The sequence below is a fragment of the Typha angustifolia genome, chromosome 8 (genome assembly GCF_048772165.1).
Source record: "Typha angustifolia cultivar Huaian chromosome 8, ASM4877216v1, whole genome shotgun sequence".
NCBI lineage: Eukaryota > Viridiplantae > Streptophyta > Magnoliopsida > Poales > Typhaceae > Typha > Typha angustifolia.
The window spans coordinates 17,006,602-17,026,857 of NC_133246.1; the positions used below are offsets into that span (position 1 = coordinate 17,006,602).

General features: G+C 37.7%; 4 protein-coding genes across 9 annotated transcripts; 2 read left to right on the top strand and 2 right to left on the bottom strand.

Moving 5' to 3' along the window:
• Positions 1 to 132: 132 nt before the first annotated feature.
• Positions 133 to 4,240, bottom strand: LOC140764339 (deaminated glutathione amidase, chloroplastic/cytosolic). Its single transcript, XM_073102861.1, has 9 exons — positions 4,026 to 4,240; positions 3,312 to 3,448; positions 3,025 to 3,153; positions 2,390 to 2,448; positions 1,642 to 1,754; positions 1,438 to 1,530; positions 1,018 to 1,120; positions 580 to 662; positions 133 to 457 (listed from the first exon to the last, which is right to left on the bottom strand). Exons 1-9 carry the CDS (start codon positions 4,215 to 4,217, stop codon positions 416 to 418), a joined length of 951 nt encoding a protein of 316 aa, XP_072958962.1. The 5' UTR covers positions 4,218 to 4,240; the 3' UTR covers positions 133 to 415.
• An 877-nt stretch (positions 4,241 to 5,117) lies between these two features.
• LOC140765893 (probable protein phosphatase 2C 38) lies at positions 5,118 to 8,510 on the top strand. Its single transcript, XM_073105196.1, has 4 exons — positions 5,118 to 5,775; positions 6,362 to 6,729; positions 7,018 to 7,254; positions 7,845 to 8,510. The coding sequence occupies exons 1-4, from the start codon at positions 5,487 to 5,489 to the stop codon at positions 8,070 to 8,072; spliced, it is 1,122 nt and encodes a 373-aa protein (XP_072961297.1). The 5' UTR covers positions 5,118 to 5,486; the 3' UTR covers positions 8,073 to 8,510.
• Positions 8,511 to 8,902: 392 nt separating this feature from the next.
• On the bottom strand, positions 8,903 to 11,696 carry LOC140765894 (uncharacterized). 2 transcript variants are annotated; one of them, XM_073105198.1, is made up of 6 exons: positions 11,238 to 11,696; positions 9,991 to 10,071; positions 9,772 to 9,897; positions 9,571 to 9,628; positions 9,421 to 9,472; positions 8,903 to 9,290 (listed from the first exon to the last, which is right to left on the bottom strand). In XM_073105198.1, exons 1-5 carry the CDS (start codon positions 11,576 to 11,578, stop codon positions 9,446 to 9,448), a joined length of 633 nt encoding a protein of 210 aa, XP_072961299.1. In that variant the 5' UTR covers positions 11,579 to 11,696; the 3' UTR covers positions 8,903 to 9,290; positions 9,421 to 9,445. The 2 variants fall into 2 exon arrangements, with proteins under 2 accessions (XP_072961299.1, XP_072961298.1); XM_073105197.1 differs by having other exon boundaries at positions 9,421 to 9,475; positions 11,238 to 11,694.
• Positions 11,697 to 11,803: 107 nt separating this feature from the next.
• Positions 11,804 to 19,512, top strand: LOC140765892 (thylakoid membrane protein TERC, chloroplastic). Of its 5 annotated transcripts, none has more exons than XR_012105239.1 (16): positions 11,804 to 11,992; positions 12,079 to 12,159; positions 13,399 to 13,535; positions 13,638 to 13,714; positions 14,626 to 14,713; positions 14,796 to 14,876; positions 14,984 to 15,040; positions 15,535 to 15,616; positions 16,092 to 16,141; positions 16,339 to 16,395; positions 16,481 to 16,559; positions 17,519 to 17,577; positions 18,150 to 18,207; positions 18,383 to 18,510; positions 18,625 to 18,678; positions 19,060 to 19,512. XR_012105239.1 is itself a non-coding variant. In XM_073105193.1 (15 exons), exons 1-14 carry the CDS (start codon positions 11,863 to 11,865, stop codon positions 18,472 to 18,474), a joined length of 1,128 nt encoding a protein of 375 aa, XP_072961294.1. In that variant the 5' UTR covers positions 11,804 to 11,862; the 3' UTR covers positions 18,475 to 18,510; positions 19,060 to 19,512. The 5 variants fall into 5 exon arrangements, 3 of the variants coding, with proteins under 3 accessions (XP_072961294.1, XP_072961295.1, XP_072961296.1); XR_012105240.1 differs by having other exon boundaries at positions 19,063 to 19,512; XM_073105193.1 differs by lacking the exon at positions 18,625 to 18,678.
• The last annotated feature ends 744 nt before the right edge of the window (positions 19,513 to 20,256 follow it).

A 20,256-nucleotide genomic window follows, 5' to 3' on the forward strand; every position in this document is an offset into this window, starting at 1 on the left:
ACGAGGAAGACAAGAAAGCCATAGATTCCCACTTTCTCTGGTGAAAATGAGCAATCCAGAAAGCATGCAACTAAACATTGATGCCTTCAAAACCAAAGGTCAAGAAGAAACATAGATCCCCACTTTCTCTGGTGAAAAAAGAAATAGAACATTTTATACCAAATTTCCAACTCCAAGAGCACAATCTTAGGCAAGCAGAACAAAAGAGAATGTAATTTATGTTGCAGACTTCATCCAAACAAGAGTTATAATTCCATCATGGAAAATGCAGGAGGATTACTTATGAGGTGCTTCATCATGAAGTAGCCTAATTCATTCAAATATCGCCAAGGAACACAAATAGATATCCCGCACAGCATCGTTGATCTAGCAAAAGTTCAAATTGGCAGCGGAAGCAGTAACTATTTCCCAAATTTTAAGTTGTCAAGGATTTCCAGCAACTGTCAAACCTTCGATGCTGTAAGTAAGAATTATAAACATAAATAAATATTAGAAAAGAGGAGAGAATTCAATCTAATTGAAGCTATGAGCTATTGAGAGATAATCCAATCAAATTATACATTGAGAAGAGGAACTTACTTGAGAAATTGGCATCCTGGTTCTTACAGAATCTACCTTTGAGAGGTCAATGTCAGCTACAGCAAATCCAGTGGAAAAGCGATCTGTTACGACAGATGAAATTGTTGGTACCAACTTATACATGCATATACCTAGTGAGGAATTAATGAAAAAGGTACAAGAAAAAAATATGATGCTTTGCTAAAGAAAGAGATTGTCTAGTATGCATATTTTCTTTCTTGAAGGTAGCAAGACAGTGTCAAGTAGTGGTGAGTGGTAACATATAGATGTTCGCAATCAAGTTATTTGACATAGTTTGACATGCCAAGGAAACCGAAGGCCACTAAGCAATTAGTATGGATTTAAGTATGCCTTTATTACATGTGCTTCCAGCAGTGAACATGCCAAAAGGCAATAGAATGCAAGTTAGTAGAACTACAAAAGAATGGATGCATATACCTGGAAGTCGTGCTATAACTGTTCCCCATGGATCAATAATTAGAGAATCACCATAACTCTCTCTCTTCTCATTGTGCTTTCCAGCTTGAGCTGCAGCTACAACCTGTTAACAAAGTCTAGGAATATTAGGCCTCTCATCAAAGCAAACAAAAAACCACAGAGACATGGATAATTGCTGTTGCTGCACCTAGAAGTCTTCTTGATATTTTGAGATACTACAAAATGAATGTGTGAACTAGCTGGCTATTACTGAAGATATAGCACAGATGTCTTGCACAAAAATTATTCAATATTTGGCAATAGAGCAGGGAATAATTAGTTATTGTATTTTGGTACTCGGACAGAATACAATTGAAATAATTGAAGTATGTAATTGCATAAGAAAATAAAAAGGTTTAAATTTTTAACATGTTCACGTACATAGCACTGAGTTTCAATTGCACGAGCAAGGAGAAGAATTTCCCAGTGTGCCGCCCCTGTTACCTTTGTGAATGCAGATGGTACCAGCAAAATCTTTACAAAAGATAATTCAGAAAATAAGAACAAAACTGATAAGAATCCTTGCAGTGAGAACCACAAAAATGAAAGACCTTGTAGTATCCAGTACAACATAAGAACAAACACCTGTGCTTGGTGTTCAAACCGCAACTGCTGATAAAGCTCTGGAAATCTCAAATCATAACAAACTGTAAGACCTAGTCGACCAATAGGGCTATCCTCTGCAATAATATCACTTCCTGAAATTTACAGCTATAAAGAATGTGAGAAATTTAATAAGCCGTCATGCAACCATCACAGAGAAATCAAGCTTAAATTTTTGTCTTGTGCTTACACAAATTAAGCAGAACATCACAAATCTAGCTAAGAAACTTAAACACTTAACAAATACTGAACCTAGCTGTATTTTATTGCAGCTGCCAGGTAGAAAGTAGGATCTCACAAACTGTGTCCCAGCAATTTGCAAGAAGATTGAAAAAACTTAATCCAAGTCATTCTTTATTCACTTATCTGAAGTGCTTTTGCACAAAATACGAAACAAGGGGGAGCAGTAACAGAGAGGCAGATTCCTAACTCTAGAAACAACAAAAGAAAAGAGAAAATTAACAGCAGAGAAATTTCCAACGATCCTATCTCCTTTTTTACTGACTGAAATATAACACGTACTTTTGCATAATTGCTGCCTGATGGATAGCCTATTTGCTTAAATATCTTTACAGAGGTATGCTCTAGTTATCGGAAAAAAAAGAGTGAGCCCCTCTATATGTCTATATAAATATAGACATTATATAAAGAAAATTGACTATGCAAAGTCCACATATTCAAGATAGCACAAGCTGGATGGAAGAAGGAAATATGGAGGGACATGAGTTACCTGCTGTTGTAAAACTACTTTCCTTGTATACCATATTGCCAGGGACATCCACATCAAACCTTCAGATAGTAGAAATAAAGTCACCATTTAGACTTTAACCTGACATAAATCAAATTTACAATTCAATCTTATGCCACTTATTGAAAAAACTTGATGACAAAGTCCCAAGATCTGATAAAGATTTTCATGCCAAGTATTAATACTGTCAAGTATTCAGAGTTAATTCAAGTATCGAGATGTCAACATTATGCTTGCACAAGCAAACCACAAAGAACACTTGAACCATATAAAAGACGTTAAAAATTAGTCCGTCTTGCATCATCTGCAACCAAAAAGTTTTCCTTGATGTATAGCTCTTAATTATCAGTAACAGAGAATATTCTTTATATGTGGAGTCAAATGGCATATGCCCTAAGTGTATGGCACTTCAGCTACACACATATATGTGTTCCATTATTTTAGTTTCCAGTATGCCAGAAATGATATCCAGAACAAGCTAACTACTGATTGCATTCAAGGTAGACATACATGACATATTTGTGCTATTGATTTAAAATCAAGCTACACTTAATTTCCTGATACATAGCCTAAAGTGGATCACAACTTCAGAAAGCTACTAAAGAAATATATCTTACAAATGTATTTTCCGATATACATTTCTGATTTTCCCAGAATCATCTACCAGCACATGTGTATTCGACAGGTGTGCATTATCTGGTCCTTTCTCTTGAAATCCTCCAAGCGATAGCCAAATATTTGATTCTCTGTCATTTATAACAGAAGAAAGTTAAATAGGCTAGCATAAAGCCACTATCATGCACTGGTCAAGACAGGAGAAACATACATGATGGTAGAAAATCTATTGCATTATAAAAATTCATCAAAGAAACTACAAACGCATGCACACACATGCAGGCTTTACCTTGCAAGTGAGCAATATTTTTGCATTATGGGCCCATCCAAATTTTCAGCTATCTGAAGAGATTCTCCATCTTTGGCACTTACAAAGGAGAAGCTCTCGGGAAAGCAGAGCAATTTTACTCCAGCAACAGCTGCCTCCTAGAAACATATTCCAAAGTTAGCATCATCCGATAGAAGTCAAACAACAATATATTTTTTCACAGCTCTAGAGACAACGACATTACGTAAAAGCATATAAAGTAGAACAAAGGGAAATTTGAATCTAACCTCATCACATAATTCTTAGTAGCAATTAGCAAACTTAGAGCAAAAAGAAAGAGTAATCCAAGCTTATCCATTTCCTGCCGGATTTCATCTAATATAGTTCTACAAATGCAATATTTGCAAACATAATACTCTCCCACAGCCCAGATAGTACCTACTCCAAATTGGTACTCCTACCTCCCCAAGAAAAAGAAAAATTAAATACATACATCCTTTTCTGCAAGCAGACTTGAAGAATTCCTCACATAATTTTCATCTATCATCAAACTTTATGGCTCTTGACCTCACCACCGCATCAAGCTTAACAACAACAACAACAACATCCATCTTGTGATAAATCCACCACTTAACATCTTGCACCATAACCAAAACCAAATCATCTGATAACACCGGATCCGAATCGAATCTATCAAAAAAAAAAAAAATCTGGTACAAGTGTTCAAGAAATTGCCTTGACGAGACGATCGCAGGTGGCGTAATTGGAGTCAAGATCGTTCGTGGAGGTCATCTGGACGACGCCGACCCTCGCCGTCGTAGGGTTGGCCATAGAACAGACGGTGGCTGTGGCGGTGGCGGCGCGATGGAAGGAAAGGCGGCGGAGGACGCGAGCTTGGACTGTGAGGGTAGAAATGGGCAAGGCCATGGGAAGAAAGTACAGTAAAAATGACGCCTTTTATATCATAGGATAGGAGGGGGATTTGTTGAGGTAGATTACTTTCACAAAATATAAAACCCCTCTAATTCAGAATTTATTGGTTAATAAACAGGGATTAATAATTTGCCCCAAAGAATAATCATTTGGAAAATTATGAAAATTCATTTTTTTTTTAATTTAATAGATGATAAGCATGTACATAAATCACTCGAAAAGGAGGCTCTGACATATAGATGGATTAGTTGGGGTCAACCATTATAAGAAGTAAACCGCAGTAGATTCAAATTATAAGCATATAATATTTTAATAAAAAAATTATTAATGTTTATGGAGGGGATAAACACAGCTACGGACGACCAAACTAACTTTCGGAAAAGATTAAGTCGGTTGTTTTTTTTGTCTTTACTTTGTCTTTATTCAACGAGAGCCACGTGTGAAGCAGATCGGGCTGACTTAAGGCTTCGCAAATCGAGAGGGGAGTCCGATGTGCAAGAGGATTGAAAGTTGGGGATCTCTTCAGCCAGAATCTAACATTGATGGACTCCGGCATGATTCAATAGACAGGATCATCGGGCGGGCCGGGCCGGGTTCGGGCCGAGCTTTTCGGGCCAACCGGGCTTAAGTATTTGTCCATGGCCCGACCCACCAATCACTCGGGCCGGGCCGGGTTCGGGCCGGGCTAGAATAGTCTAGCCCGTTACCGCCCGTTGGCCCGTGAGAGATCGGGCTAACCGGTCGGGCCGGGCCGGCCCGACCCACCAATCACTCAGCCCAACCCATATTTTAGCTATTTTTAGAATTTTTTTAACTATTAGCTTATTTTAAAAAATATATATTTATATTCCTCTATTTTAAAAAAATTAAAAAAAATTAATTTTTTAAATGATTCAAGAGATCCAGTAAAAGAGGTCCGATTAATATATTAGATACCAAGGTAACCGAGCACAAATAAAGGAATCCACCTTTCCCATTCTCCAAGTAAGCTCTCTCCCTCTCTTTTTCCTCCGCCAATCCAATTTGGTCCTTGGCAAATCCCGCGGCCGAATCCAGCGCGCGGTCACAGAAATCCGTCAAACTCCCTCCTTTCTTCTTCGAAGCCGGCAACCTTCCATGATCGCCGTCGAGCATACCTAGATCATAGCCCAATCTTGTTTCCCTCCAAGATTCGATCTTTTCGTCCTTTTAGCTGCAATCCGATCTGAAACCTAGAGAATACTCGAACTAGAATTGTCCGTCTTCGATCTTGCGGTTGTTTCAATGAGGTGTTGGAAGTCTTTGAATAAAGACCGGGGAGAAGTTGGCGGCGGCGGTAGGGTTGATGGGCTCCTATGGTACAAGGATCTTGGCAACCACGCTTGTGGCGAGTTCTCTATGGCTGTGGTGCAGGCGAATAACTTGTTGGAAGATAGCAGCCAGATCGAATCGGGACCGCTGAGCTCACACGAGTCGGCGCCGCCTCATGGCACGTTCGTCGGCATCTACGATGGGCACGGAGGACCTGAGACCTCGCGGTTTATCGCCGACAATCTTTTCCGGCACCTAAAAAGTATGTCTTTATCTGTTTTAAATCTAGTTTGCTTTCTTGTTGTTGGTAAATCTTCTTCTGCGCAGTAGTCATTGAAAAAATTGCTTTCATTGTGGGTGGGATTCACTGAAAAGTTGAAAATATGCTTAATTATAATTTAGATTGTTAGTTTTTGGAAAATGTTGGAAGTGATTTTTATGTTTGGTCTGTGTAAATGCAGCAAGGCCAAACCTTTGTGTTGTCAGTTATGCACCCACGTAGCAGAAGGTACATAACTTGCGGCATTACTTTAAAATCTCAGTTGCAGCTCTTGCTCCAGGTTGTTTGATTGGTATATCTTTGTTCATGCTCTATTGATTCTCTATGTTCTTCGACTCTATAATCATGTGTTAGAATTTCTTCCGATTTGTTGTTTCCTTATCAGAGAGTATAAGAACATTCATCTAATTAAGGATTTCAGGTGTGCAGCATGACCTGAAATACTTGTACATACATTCTCTTCCTCAGATACTTTTGAGTATTTACATACATTAGTCTGCATTTGCATGGTTGTACTTTTTTTGGAAACATGCAATTACTTGTAATAATAGTTGAATATACATTGCAGAATTTGCTACAGAACAGCAAGGCATGTCGGTGGATGTAATTCGCAAAGCATACTCCACCACGGAAGAGGGCTTTCTCTCTCTTGTGAGAAAGAAATGGGCTAGTAAACCCCAGATTGCCTCTGTTGGCTCATGTTGTTTGGCTGGCATTATCTGCGGTGGGATTCTTTATGTCGCTAATGTTGGTGATTCTCGTGCTGTGCTGGGAAGAATAAAGAAAGGTATTAGGGAAGTTATGGCTCTGCAAATGTCATCAGAGCACAATGCAAGCATTGAGTCTGTGAGAGAAGAACTGCGGTCGCTGCACCCAGATGATTCTCGAATTGTGGTTCTAAAAAATAAGGTCTGGCGTGTGAAGGGCATTATACAGGTAATTAATCTTGCCAAATTCTGCTGATCGTTTACTGAATAATGATATTGTCTCTAGATGGTGTTCCTGTGTACTTCCAGATATGGAATTTAACTATACTAGTAGACAAAGTTGGTTACCTTGTACTTATAAATCTCTTCTTTTAATATATGAGCGGTTCCAACTTCCAACGACATATGACCAGCTCATTTCTTTTAGTTCTTTTCTATACCTCAATTGGATCCTATGGTGTTGGAGACCTCTTATGTGAAATATGTTTATGCTTTTCTATTCGACTTGTTTGTGCAGGTTTCCAGATCTATTGGAGACGCATATCTAAAGGATGCAGAATTTAACTGTGAACCTCTGTTAGCGCGGTTTCGGCTTCCTGAGCCTTTTCACAAGTCAATTCTTAGTCCTGAACCATCAGTAGGAACACATAAACTCAGTCAAGAGGATCAATTTCTAATTTTTGCATCAGATGGACTATGGGAGCACATGAGCAATCAAGAGGCCGTAGATATAGTTCACTGCTCACCTCGAGATGTAAGTTATACTGCTTGCAATAGATTCTGTTATCCGTTTGGTCAAATTATCTTTGTTGTACCTATACCTATCATACTTTGCACTCATATACAACTTAAACGAAGCTTTTGTAAGTTACTCTATAAGTAGGTTATATTCTAATAATTTGCTCCAGTTGACTACTCTCAGATAACTGTTCCCAAGAGCGGAGCATTATTTTTGTTATACAGCGTACAAATATTATGTTGCAGCACAGATGTTTGTTAGCTTGGTTTCCTTTGCTTTTTCTCTTGTTGGTCAGAGTTATATATGAAAAATTATCTGGTAGCTAGAGTTATTCATGAAGATAAAATTGTTGGCATACTCACAGTGGAGTCTTCACAGAAACTGACCTGCTTGAATATTCAGGGCAATCTTTATGTGCAAGTTGCCCTGAATTGTATTAGTAAATTATACAGATGCTTCCCCAAAAGTGACCTTGCATCACCCAAATAGAGATTTTTATTTAGCTTAGTCCCATTCTGTCTATCATGCGTAATGATATGTCAACTGTATTATTATAGAAAACAATTCTATCCTGATTCATGACTGAAAGTATCGTACTCATACAGGGAATTGCAAGGAAACTTGTAAAAATTGCATTGAAAGAGGCAGCAAAGAAAAGAGAAATGAGGTACTCTGACCTGAAAAAGATTGAGCGTGGGATCAGGAGACATTTTCATGATGATATAACAGTCATCGTTCTATTTCTCGATTCAACCTTAATGAGTACCAGCCACTGCCATAGTCCTGTGCTTTCCCTGAGAGGAAGTGGGTACCCGGTGGCACGCCAGTCATGAGGTTCTCAAAGCTTCTTCCAAGGCCTTCCATTATTGGAAGTGGAATATCTTTACATGGACTACGCTTGTTCTGGCATCCAAAGCTCTTTGGATCAGAAGAGCAAGTATCCAAATTAATTAAGATGGATCATGAGCAGCGAGCTCATGAGCTCTCGCATATTGCTCTTTATATACATGTTTTTCCAGTCTTAATGTGCTCATCTTCCAAGTTCCAATTCTACTCATCAGGAGATTATGCAAGTATTCTCGAGTGTAAAGACTATACATTGACTCAGATTTCCTTTCTTGCTGGTGCAGTACAGATTCAACAGGAATCTTGTAAAGAGTCCCAATTTTGAGACCATTTAACTTCACATCACTTACCATTGTATAAGTTTTCTAAACTGCCTTGTATGTAAACTGATACATCAAAATTGGCTTCACTGTTTGTCTTCGCTATTTTTTTGGTCTTTTTGTTCATCTTTTTATTTATTCTTGGAGTGATCTGATAACATAGTATTTCAGCAAATACTGGGAACAGATCTCTGCATGAATATCTTGGGATCATGGTGGCAACAATTGATCTGCAGCAAAATCATTCAGCAGTTTTAAGATTAAATTCCCAAAACAAAAGAAGAAAAGAGAGAAACTCAATCACAGCTAATCCTGACACCAGAGGTGGTGCTGCCAAAAGATGTGGCGTAGTTAAATGCTTAACCCAACGGGGACAACTTCATCATAAAATGATGGCACTACAACCAAGAGACTTCCTCTTTAAGGGTCTCAAAAGAGCCCAGCCATGTACTTGTCATCCAATTTCTAAGCATTTTTGTGCAGCATCTGCACTGAGATGTACAAGATGCTACAGCTCTATTGGTTAAAGGATATCGTACTGCAGGAAAGATAAACTTATATTTGACAACCAGACTACAAACCCAAAGAAAAGGAACAGCACTTCGATGAAAAACATGTCAAAATTAGCCCCTCTGCATTGATAACAAATTCTGCAGCAAGTTTAGGGCTTTCTACCATTTTTCACAATAAGTAATATAAGAAAAACTGCAGCCAGTTCAACCAGCAGGTCTCTCTAATCTACATGTCATTGGCAATGGCCCCAGCAGAAGTACCCATTGCAGTCATTACTTTGGTCTACGAATGCCAACATTGAGCTTCAAGGTGTCTCACTCCCATGTGCTTGCCGACAGCTAACATGAGCTTCAGTAGCCACAAAAGAGACAGCTGCCAAACAAAAGTGCGCACAGGGAATTCAGGAACAACTTTCAAATGAGAAAGCAAAGGTGATGACATATATGGCTGCAAAACTGAGAATTGTCAATGCACGAGAGTTGGGGAATGTTTATAATCTAACCTCAATAAACAGAATCCACGTTTCATTATCCACTGCTACCAACAGCTGCTGTCTTCTAGATCAAACCAAGAACAAAGAAGAAACGACAGGATAGTCAGAGCCCAAAAAACAGCTGCTATCCTTGCATTTACTTATTAATTGTGAACTTACCAGTTCAGAGTTGTCTTTGACATTTTCTTGCGATGAAGCACCAGACGTCTGCGCAAACCTACAAATGGTATGAACAAATTTGATACTTTGATCACTTATCAACTGCAAGTGCTGGTGTTAGAATGACCAGCAGTCGCTGCCAAAAAATGAACAACTGGGGGCTCTAGGAAAAGGAATTACAATGCAATATCTGGGCATTACCTGATTGCTCGTGCCTTTTTTTTCTCCTCTTCGGAACTATCTATCTTAGGATTGGTAGCAAATCTTTCTAACCGAGCCTTTTTCTTGGTCTCTTCATCAGGTGGAAGGTGAACAGTAAGCCCAAATCTGAGAAATGAAGAACCAAGATGAGGCTGACGCAAGTTAGTGATTGGCATAAAATTGGAGTCAACTTGGTGCTAGAGTGGAGCAAAATAAAACCTCTCAGCGCGGGCCTTTCTCTTCTGTTCCTCTAATTGTCCTGTACCTGCTGTTTGAGGCAATGTGCTTCCAGTCCCAAACCTACATGTAAGATAAAGTTCACACGGAAGAGACAAAATAAAAGAAAAAATTGTCAAAAGTGTTTCTCTGGTCATCATCAGCAACAAAAGTATGCGCGCTATCAAGATATGGGAAATATCAAGATGCACTTCTCTTATGACACCATCATATCCATACATATATATGGACAACATCAAGATTTTTGTGGGATGATCCTCAATAGCATCTCCATACCAAATAACTAGCACCATTCAGAGAGCATCATGAACTGGCATCCAAGCTTTTGACTTCTACAGGTCCTTCCAAAGCTCTTCTTGCTAATCATATATCATAAATTTTACTTCCTTCCAATAAACAATCATACCACAAGCATTTCTAGAGAGTAGATCAACTCCACTCTTTATACTTCCCCATGATTAACTACCTAAAAACTATCTCACATCAGAAAGCCATTAAGATTGTCCTCCTGCAACTGTGAACTATTTCAGTGTCTGCAATTAAAAAGTTCCTCTGAATTTCATGGGGTAGTAATCACAAGCAACATTTGCCTTCAAATGCTCATATCTTTCCAATGCTAAGTAGTGTTATTTCTTGGGTTCATCATATTTCAATCGAACAATTACAACCAGCCATACCATTCACTTGAGAAAGTGTGACAATATCAAGCAAGAGAACCCTCAAGTCAAACTTTTCAGCAAAACAAAAGGGTTAACTATAATACTATGATATAAAAAGGAAGTGATATTCGCACAGTAATCCATTTTAAGAAGATGTTAAAAGCTATAAAAGTTCCCTACTGATGCAACAGCAAACTTCCTCTTATTCAAATGCACAATCTTCTTCTCTCCAGACTCTCAAAATTACATGACATTTCTACTTTCCCATTTCTCAGTATGTTGGAATATTCTCTTGGCAAATTGGCTCCGTCAACTCGCACATTGCCGACCTACTAATCAAAGTTAAACTTTGAGCAAATGATTTAACCAAAAGAAAACTATTCTCTACCATCTATTCCTCACTGTAAACACGAAAGACTCGTAATTTCACGGTCCTCTCTCCCCTTCAAGCTCGTATAACCTAAGAATCAATTAGTACGCATAATTTTTGACATGCTTGATCTAGTAAAGTAAAGCAGCATTCTTTTTCTCCAGGCCTAATCTAGCAAAGTAAAGAGCACCACCACCAACCTTTCAGCACGAGTGTTACGCTTCTCCTCCTCGGACAGCATCACCGCGACTCCAAACCTCTCAGCTCGGCGAAGCTTCTTCTGTAGATCGGAATCGGCCCCTGTCGCCTCCGCCGAGGCTGGCGCCGTCTTTTCCCCCTTCTGCTCTCCTGGATTTTCTCCTTCCTCGTGAGATTCCACGACGGCGTGTTCCTGTTGTTGCTTGGGTAAGCTCGTAGCGGGAGAAGGATTAGGGTTTTGGATGAGCGTCGAGGGAGGAGGATTTCCGGACGGCACCACCACCGGCGAAGACGAGCCTAGGGTTTTGGTTTGGGGATCTAGCTGGGGTTTCTGAGACTCCATTGGGGAATAGCTCTGGAAGAGGAGAGAAGCGAACGACGGTCGGGAGGTGATCCAAAACAAGGCCGACTCATGAAACAACTTCACAGGTTTACCGCCCAATACGATCCTCTACTTTTCGTCATCAATGCTACGAGCACTCTATAATGTCCCTAAAGATAATAAATAATATTTAACATATTAAAAGAACGGGTGAAGTCGGTGACGACATAAGGATAACTTATTAACATACCATACCCGCCCCCGCCCATTTCCCTATCCTTCTTCCCCCCTTCCAGTTTCCAGCGATGGCATTAGCCTCGCCAATCCGCCACCCAAGCCTTCAAATCCCTGGCTTTGCTCGCAAACCTCTTGGGGTTCGTCCTCGTCTCACCGCATCGCTCTCCTCTCGACATGCCTCCTCGTCCTTCTCCACTGGTAGGCGCCTGTTCCAAGAGTTCTCATAATATCTTCTTCCTATGTTTGATTCTATATTCTGTCCCTTTTCTTGATTGAGAATTCAGTTAGAAGAGGTCGTTGCCGGCGGGATTTCTTTCGGGTGTGGCGCGCCAAAGGAACCGAGCAAGAAGACATCTCAGCTAAGGGTGAGATTAGTTGCGATCCGTTTCATTGTTAGACATGCAAGAATTCTTTATTTCTGGTGATCTTTTTTTTTTCCTTCCATTTCTTAAATTTGACAGTTTAGGATTTGGGATATCGGAACTGGTAAACTATCCAGGGAACGGTTGCTACATATTGACAAAACTCATTTCCAAAGTTCATGGATTTGTAACGAAGTTGCAATAAATGCAATTTAGTGGAGAAACCTTTTAGTCAGGTCGTGTGTACATCATCTGATTGCCCTACTTAACCTGCACCTTATGGAGAGGCAAGATGAAGGAAATGCAGAAATTTTGTGATTTCTGTTCCCCTACTTGGAAGAATCCATGTTGAAGGGTTCATCTTTTGTTCCTATTTTGACGACTGCATTTCTGATACCAGGCCGTCAAGAATGATGAGGACTTAAATAATGGACTATGACAATGATGAGGATTAGGGAATTTGCAAATATTTGAAGTACTATAGAAGTTTCAGAGCACTAATGAGCTCTTAGAAGATTTGTAGAGATCGTGTAAAAACACAGTGGAATAATTTTGATCATTCAAAATTATCATTTACTATTGTCAGCAATGGACCCAAATGACCTATCAATCACTGGTATCCAAGCAATTTATCATGTTCGGATTCCAAAAACCGCACCTGATTACCGATACTTTTGGAATAGGATCCAGAGGTAATGGACTTTAGGTAGTGTTTATCACAAAAATTAAACAAGTATTAGGGTTCAGGTTGGATTCAAGGTTAGTGGCATTACCTAATAGCAAATCAAAGCCGTCGCATCAGTATGCACTGTGAAATACAATATTCACTAGCTATGAGGAGTAATTCTTTTTCTTCTTTCAAAACTTTCCCTTTGATGTCCCGGTGAGGAAATTAACTCTGAGCATGTGTAAGATCTTAAGAAGTCTTGCAGGACAACATCATGCTGGGAATTAGTATGGATTGTGTTTCAATTTTTTTCTTGATTCTGTGCAAACTTGTAACTTCTACATTTCTTGCTTAATTCAAATTTCTTGGCTCTTCTATTTTCTGAGGATATTATTGACTATAATTTTTATTTAACTTGAACACAGTATCAGTTTAACTTCTAAATTCTTCACTTTCTTGAAGATTTTTATAAGATAATTTCAACCATCTCATAGTTTTTTAAGATATTCATAAACTATCCTGGTGCCCTGCTCCTTCTCTATTTGATTATGATGGGATTAGAAATGGATCCACAGAAGCACTGGGAACGGCTCATTCTCAGTCACGTGATGAACTAGATGATGATGGTAGGCTTATGTCAGATCCCAATTTAAGCAGTGGACAGGACGTAGAGAATCACAGAACATCTTCTGCTAGAACTGTTGCATTCTGGGTGAGTGTTTTGCATGTCTAATAGATTGATCATATGTTGATATTTTTTCTTAATACCCATACCCATCTTTAACCAAGGACAGGTGTATTATTTGTTTTGTAGGTTTGTGCTGCCGTGACTTTTGGAATTGCCGTGGGTTTGAAGGATGGAATAGGAAGGGCATCTGAATATTTTGCAGGGTATGCAGGAAATTTAATGTGGAAAACATTGGAGATATTTTTTTTTTTCAGAAACTGGACTGCTTTTGCATTGCTTGTTTTCTCTGTGCAACATGATCAGTACAAGTTTCTGACTGATATTATATTCGCATTGCCAGAGTAGGACTCAGCTTCCTCGTATAGTCATATTATGATGACATGGCTACCTCAATCCTGAAATTCATGTCTTGTCACATTGAACCTGGGAAAAGAATTACTCTCGCCAGTCACAATAACTACTAGTAAAAAGCATTTATTTTTCTAGCTATTTATTGTGTGTGATCTTCAACACAAGCTTAATCAATTGATCTTTGATAAGAAGATTATTGTATGGGAAAAATTACCATAGGAACTTGACACCATAACTTCATTAAAATTTGTTTCTTGTTACAATTTTGTTTACATGATTTGGCATTTCTATAATGATGGAGATACATACATTCATTATAAGACATACATACATTATAAGACTTATCATATGAAATGTAGTACAATTTGTACTTCATAACTTTTACAAGTGTTCCTATATAGCATTGTGGGATTATGGCTCAGAAAATAATGCTCTCATCTGGAAGCTTTGAGATATCATTAAGTTAATAAAAGCTTCATCCAGGACATGTTGAATGAAGCAAAAATCTTGATCTTGGTCCATATACTCTTTGGTCGGTTAACATGTGCCTCTTGAATAATGAATCTGATGCAGAACTTGGTGGTACATAATTGTTCTTTTGTTCTTCTGTAAATATACTTATTTTTTATGTGCTACAATGTATAGTCATTTTTGTAGACTATTGAATTTTGTTCTGCATAGAGTCCTTCATTCAAAATAATTAAATTTATAATTTCTTGAAGAGTGACATATTTGATTATGTTTATGTTATATTGTGATGCAGATATCTGTTGGAACAGAGTTTGTCAGTAGACAATCTTTTTGTTTTTGTTCTAGTCTTTAGGTATTTCAAGGTACCAAAGATGTACGAGGTATGATCAGTTCTGGATAGTGACCTATTCAATTTTTACTTAGTTCTGGATTTATGTTTATGTATGTCACAATGAATTTTAGAGCCGGGTGCTAACATATGGTATTGTTGGAGCAATTGTCTTCCGTGCAGTGATGATCTTACTAGGGGCAGCTACTCTTCAGGTTAATACTTGTTTTTAGCGTGTAAACATATTTAGATCTAGCATTCTAGCTTTTACGTGATTTTTTTTTAGTAACCTGCAATACTGATGCTCCATGATTATCTTTAGAGATTTGAAGCAGTGAACTTGTTACTGGCTTCGATCCTTCTCTTCTCATCTTACAAGGTGAATTTCTTTGTTACTCTATTAGATAATTATCACTGTCTATACTTGATGTTTATTGTTGGCAAATGTTCTTTAAAATAAAGAATATGAAAAGCTTGACTAATAGAAATTCATCAATGAGAACAGAAGTTTGTAACACAAGGTCAAAATTTGCTGTTAATGAATGAATGATTACTTCAGAATATGGTTCATATCTATTGCCATGTCATTCTAAACTAGCTGGAACACATCTTTCCATAGTACAATTATTAGAATTCTTCTTTTCAGTTTTTAGGTATATTAAGATATCAGCTATTGATCATTTTATTGGCTCAGAATTTCTGAATAAATACAGGTTGCATTTTTTTTGTTTTTAAGTCTTAGAAGCATCTTTGATCCACATATTTCTGTATAGTACTTGATTTTATTATGTGCGACTTCTGCGAATAAAATTTTAAGTAACATAATGCCTAATTTCCTGCTCACTAATTTTAAAACTGTTCATTCTGTGACAGCTGTTTTCTGCTGAAGACGAAGAAACTGATCTTGCTGAAAATTTTATTGTGAAAACATGCCAAAAGTTCATTCCTGTTACTGGTGACCTATTACTTCCAATATTTCGTTCATTACGTTTAATAGATATTAGTTATGTGCTTGATAAAACTTGACTAGCTCATTAAGTATAGCATTGAGTTATCCATGTAAAGAAGCATCTTTTCTCTCTTAAAGTAGTATCTGACATGGGTCTGGGTTCTTCAGAATATTGAGTAAAATGAGTTGTTTAGAACAAGGTTTCAAGTATCGGTTTCAGGATCGGGATCAGATTTTTGAAAAAAACGATACACATTCTTTAGTGTAAGCAATGAAGCTTATTGAAACTAATCTAACTCTCAAAACATTTTTAAAAAGAAGTAACATCAAATTTCTGAGACATACTATAGTTATACAGATGACTGTCATTGTGGATTAGCCCTTTTGTTCATGTAGAAATTACCATTGAGTATCTATGTCTTCTTCAAATCGTTGACACTAACTCTGATCAATGTTCACCATAAATACCCTCATATTTCAGCCTCTTATGATGGTGATCGGTTCTTAACAATTCAAGATGGTGCCTGGAAAGTAAGTCCTTACTATGTTAAATAAGAACAACTACATGGTGCTATGCATTTCTTTTTTCTGTGTTATGATATTACTGTCAAAATGGCTTTACAGTCTTAGAATCTCAAGAATCTATTTCATAACTTCTAAGTACTGGAAATAACTAAAGATCATGTTAATGGACCGTTACTTATTTTTGGTTGGAAATATGTCTCCAGGCCACCCCTTTGCTTCTGACAGTTGCAGTTATTGAGCTCAGTGATATCGCTTTTGCTGTAGGTCACTCCACACCTACTTTGTGGGACTTGTTTTTTCTCATCTTCTCATTTTCTGAGAAAGAGATGATTCTTATGCTTGCAGATTGACTCAATACCAGCAGTTTTTGGTGTCACAAAGGATCCACTCATTGTATTTTCTTCAAATCTTTTTGCAATTTCAGGTATTTTATGCTTTTCAACAGCTTTATAACTGCAGCATTTATGTTCAGTTTCTAGCCAATCCATCAGAGGTCTTGATAATGATATCTTTTTGCAATTAAGCTATCATCGTCTGGTCTTGCAAAGTAGTAGTGAGTTGGTTTTCAGGTTTTAGTATTCTTTGTAGTTTCAGGAATGAAGGCTATTGGGTGGTCAAGTTGATTATGCTCTGTATTAAGTTGGTTGGATTAAGATATTGTCAGACATAAAGGCCATAAAATTTTGAGAATTTTCTTATTAGTTTTTCAGATCATATGTTATGTTCGAATTGCTAGATATAACTATGCTAATGGGAGCCATAAGATAATTCTTTCTTTGCAGAATTTACTGATGTTGCATTTTTCTTGATCTTTCTTGAGTTACAGATTACAAAACAATGACATCTTAGGATCCTTAATCTATGCTCATTCCGAGTATCATTTGAGCAATATTTCCTGCTGCATGCAAACAGGAAGGGTGAAGATGATCACTAGACCATCATAATAACAAACCCATTGGACTAAACTAAAGATTACCATCCCTTGTATGCCATTTGGCCAGAGACACATGCACTGTTGATATCCGTACTGACGTGATTTATCACGATAACCCCCAGTGCTGGCCTAAAAATATTAAAAGAAATTAGAATTCTGTCTTGCTGAGGCTGGAATTTGTAGACATGTTTATTTGGAGGAAGATGAAACTTTACCAGAAACTTAACCATACCCGTGTCATGGTGTTTGCTATGCTGGCCACTGGCTGGCATGCCCCATGGAAGAGAAGATAGGGTTTTAGCTCATTTGAGAATATATCCATGATAGAGTTTGAGTTTAATATCAGATATCATGACTTTTACTGTTGTTAATCTTTACTTAGAATGATAAATTCATACTTTGCTTGTAAAGGCTTCTTGGTTGACAAGATATCCCAATGGGTCGTGTAGGTCTGAGATCACTTTATGTACTCATTTCTGAAAGTATGTCTGACTTGGAGTATTTACAGGTGAGTATTAACTTGCTGTTATATCTGCCCTCATACTTGTTCGTAGTTTCACCTTTTGTAATTACTTATTATCTTTATGTACATATAATCAAAAGGATATATGATCGGAAATGTAAAATCAGTTACAAACTCTAAAGCTTGATGTGGCGTTCAGTTATATCTTATATGTTTTACTTCTGCTATTATGCTTGTGTATATACTATCTGTGATTGTGTGTACATGTGTCATATGAATATGTATTTGAGTGTTTGCATATGAATGTTGCCAATATGAAATATCATGCTATGTGATGCATTTCAATTTACTTTATGTAGTAATGACCAATCAAGTGCACCTTTCTCTGATAGATCTTCAACATCAAGCACATATTGGTTGTCTAACTGCTCTAAGGTCTCCATAATTTTCCTTCTTATGGACTTGAATATTATAACATCTTGGTATACAGCCAATATGTGTTTGGTGGAATCCTTTCATTACATGAGGTCACAACTCTATGTTGTTGTTTGATATTTATGTATGGATGATATATTGAAATGTTTACTCCTTGTTCTTTTCCTTTTATTCTTTTACAGCCTGCTATTGGCATTGTTTTGGGCTTCATAGGGACAAAGATGATCTTGGACTTTTTTGGTGAGCGGCTACTGAACATAGTACAGTTTATAGTCAACTTGCATTACTGCCATTTTCTTGTTTCATTTGAGAGGATCTATGTACATAAAACATGCATTCTCTTGTTTCATGCTCCATCATTTTTAGTTTTTTTTTTTAAAATAAAATTTATGTTGTTGGAATCACTTTTTGGCAGGTTATCACATCCCAACTGAGGTCTCCCTGGGTTTTGTTGCCACATGTCTCAGTGGTGGAGCATTATTGAGCCTCAAGAAAAAATCTGATTGAAGGAGATAATGAAAGGGAAATTTTATGAGAATATAGGTAATTCTTCTTATATATGCAATTCACGCATAAGCTGCAGTAAGCATCTATTTTTATTTGTTATTTTGCCAATTAGTATTATCATCTTATCTGTTAACTAAGTTTCTCTAGCAGGAGAATATCAATGATACCATAACCCTATCTTGCAAATTTTGCAGATTCACACAGGTAGTATGTTGATAGACCTTTTTTTATATACTCAAAAAGGCATTTGGATCTTCCAGTGAAGATTAATGTTTTTTTCATTTATCGCCTCAGTGTGCTTTTGTATCTATACTTGTATACATATAGATGTGCCTTTTGTTTGATGATCTGTAGTCCTTGGCCCTCAATTCTGTGTTCTCTCCACTTCAATGAACTCACTTGTATGGGGATGCACTGAGATATTTGCTCCCTTTGGGCCCCCACTTTAGTTATACAGTTGTCCATTTTTATGGAATACCGAATTAGTTGTGTCAACTGTTGGCAAGAACAGTCATATGTCATTAAGGTAATATCTTGCATAGTTTGTCTAAGTTGTTGATATCACTTTTTTCCCATTTTCTTCAGCAGGAAATCAGAACAACGACTTTGCTCGACTAGCACACTGGATTGCATGTGATCCTTGCTTATCTAGCTGGAGGAAGAAGCTCTACTGAGGACTTACAGTTGCAAAACTGAGATTAGCTCATTTGTCTGTGAGATTGTTAGATTTTCCGGGCCCTCATTATACTTTTAGGGCCAAAGCATCTATCTGGATCGAAAGGGAGTCACCGCGCAAAGGAAGGAAGAAACTTGTGAAGAACATGTGAAGACAGATGTGAATCCAAAGTTTCTTACTCACCTAATTTCATCTAAAAAGGCCATTTGCATAACACGGCCTTGATTCTAAGCTCTATGTTCTTTTCACTTTTCAGGTCCTCCCATCTCAGTGTGTAATGAAATATTGCAAGTTGGTTTTGGACAGGCCATATTGTACATTTCCCTAATACAGAAATCTGCGAGAGCCCCACCTTTTTCTTCTTCTTTTTCTCAAACTACAACAGCTAATATTTTGTTTTATTAATTATTAGTTCACTAGTAAGATGTTGAATGTACTGTTGGATTGCTCTCGAGTTTCTTGTCATTTGTTCATTCCACTTGCTTCATAATATCACGAGAGATACTCTTCAGCTTTGTTATGTGGATAACCACGACAATTTTACTGCTAAAAGCCTAACATGAACTTTCCGACTGCAAAAATGCTTGATAATAAGAGATTAATCAAGTTATTTGTAGTCCATCTTATGATATTGTTTGTATATGATTTTTGAGAAATATTTTACGCCCCCTATAACTAATCTCCTATACTAATACTTCAGATTGGTTAGCATCTTATGAGACCAGTAAAAAATGTTATAAAAAAAAAAACCCCAAGCTTTTCTTTTATTCCCTTCTCTCACTTGCAGGCCAAATAGTTGGAACGCCATACTGTGGAGAATGCCAGTGCCAAGCTAAGGTGCCATTCCTCCACCGCTGACTTCCTGCGCCGCTTCATCTTAATGTATCATTTTACTATCCCTCGGTTGGTAGAGAATTTTGGGGACGTTAGAGTGCCATTGTCACTCTCCTCTCGGCTAGTGTTTTACTGTCCAATGTATTTTATATCATCCTCACCTTTTCATGTCTCACCGGTTGATGTTCTTCGATTGTTATTGTTGTGCCACCGACATCCTCTCTCTCCTTTCTTGGCATATCTATAACGTGTGTTGTCGAGGAGTTGGTACC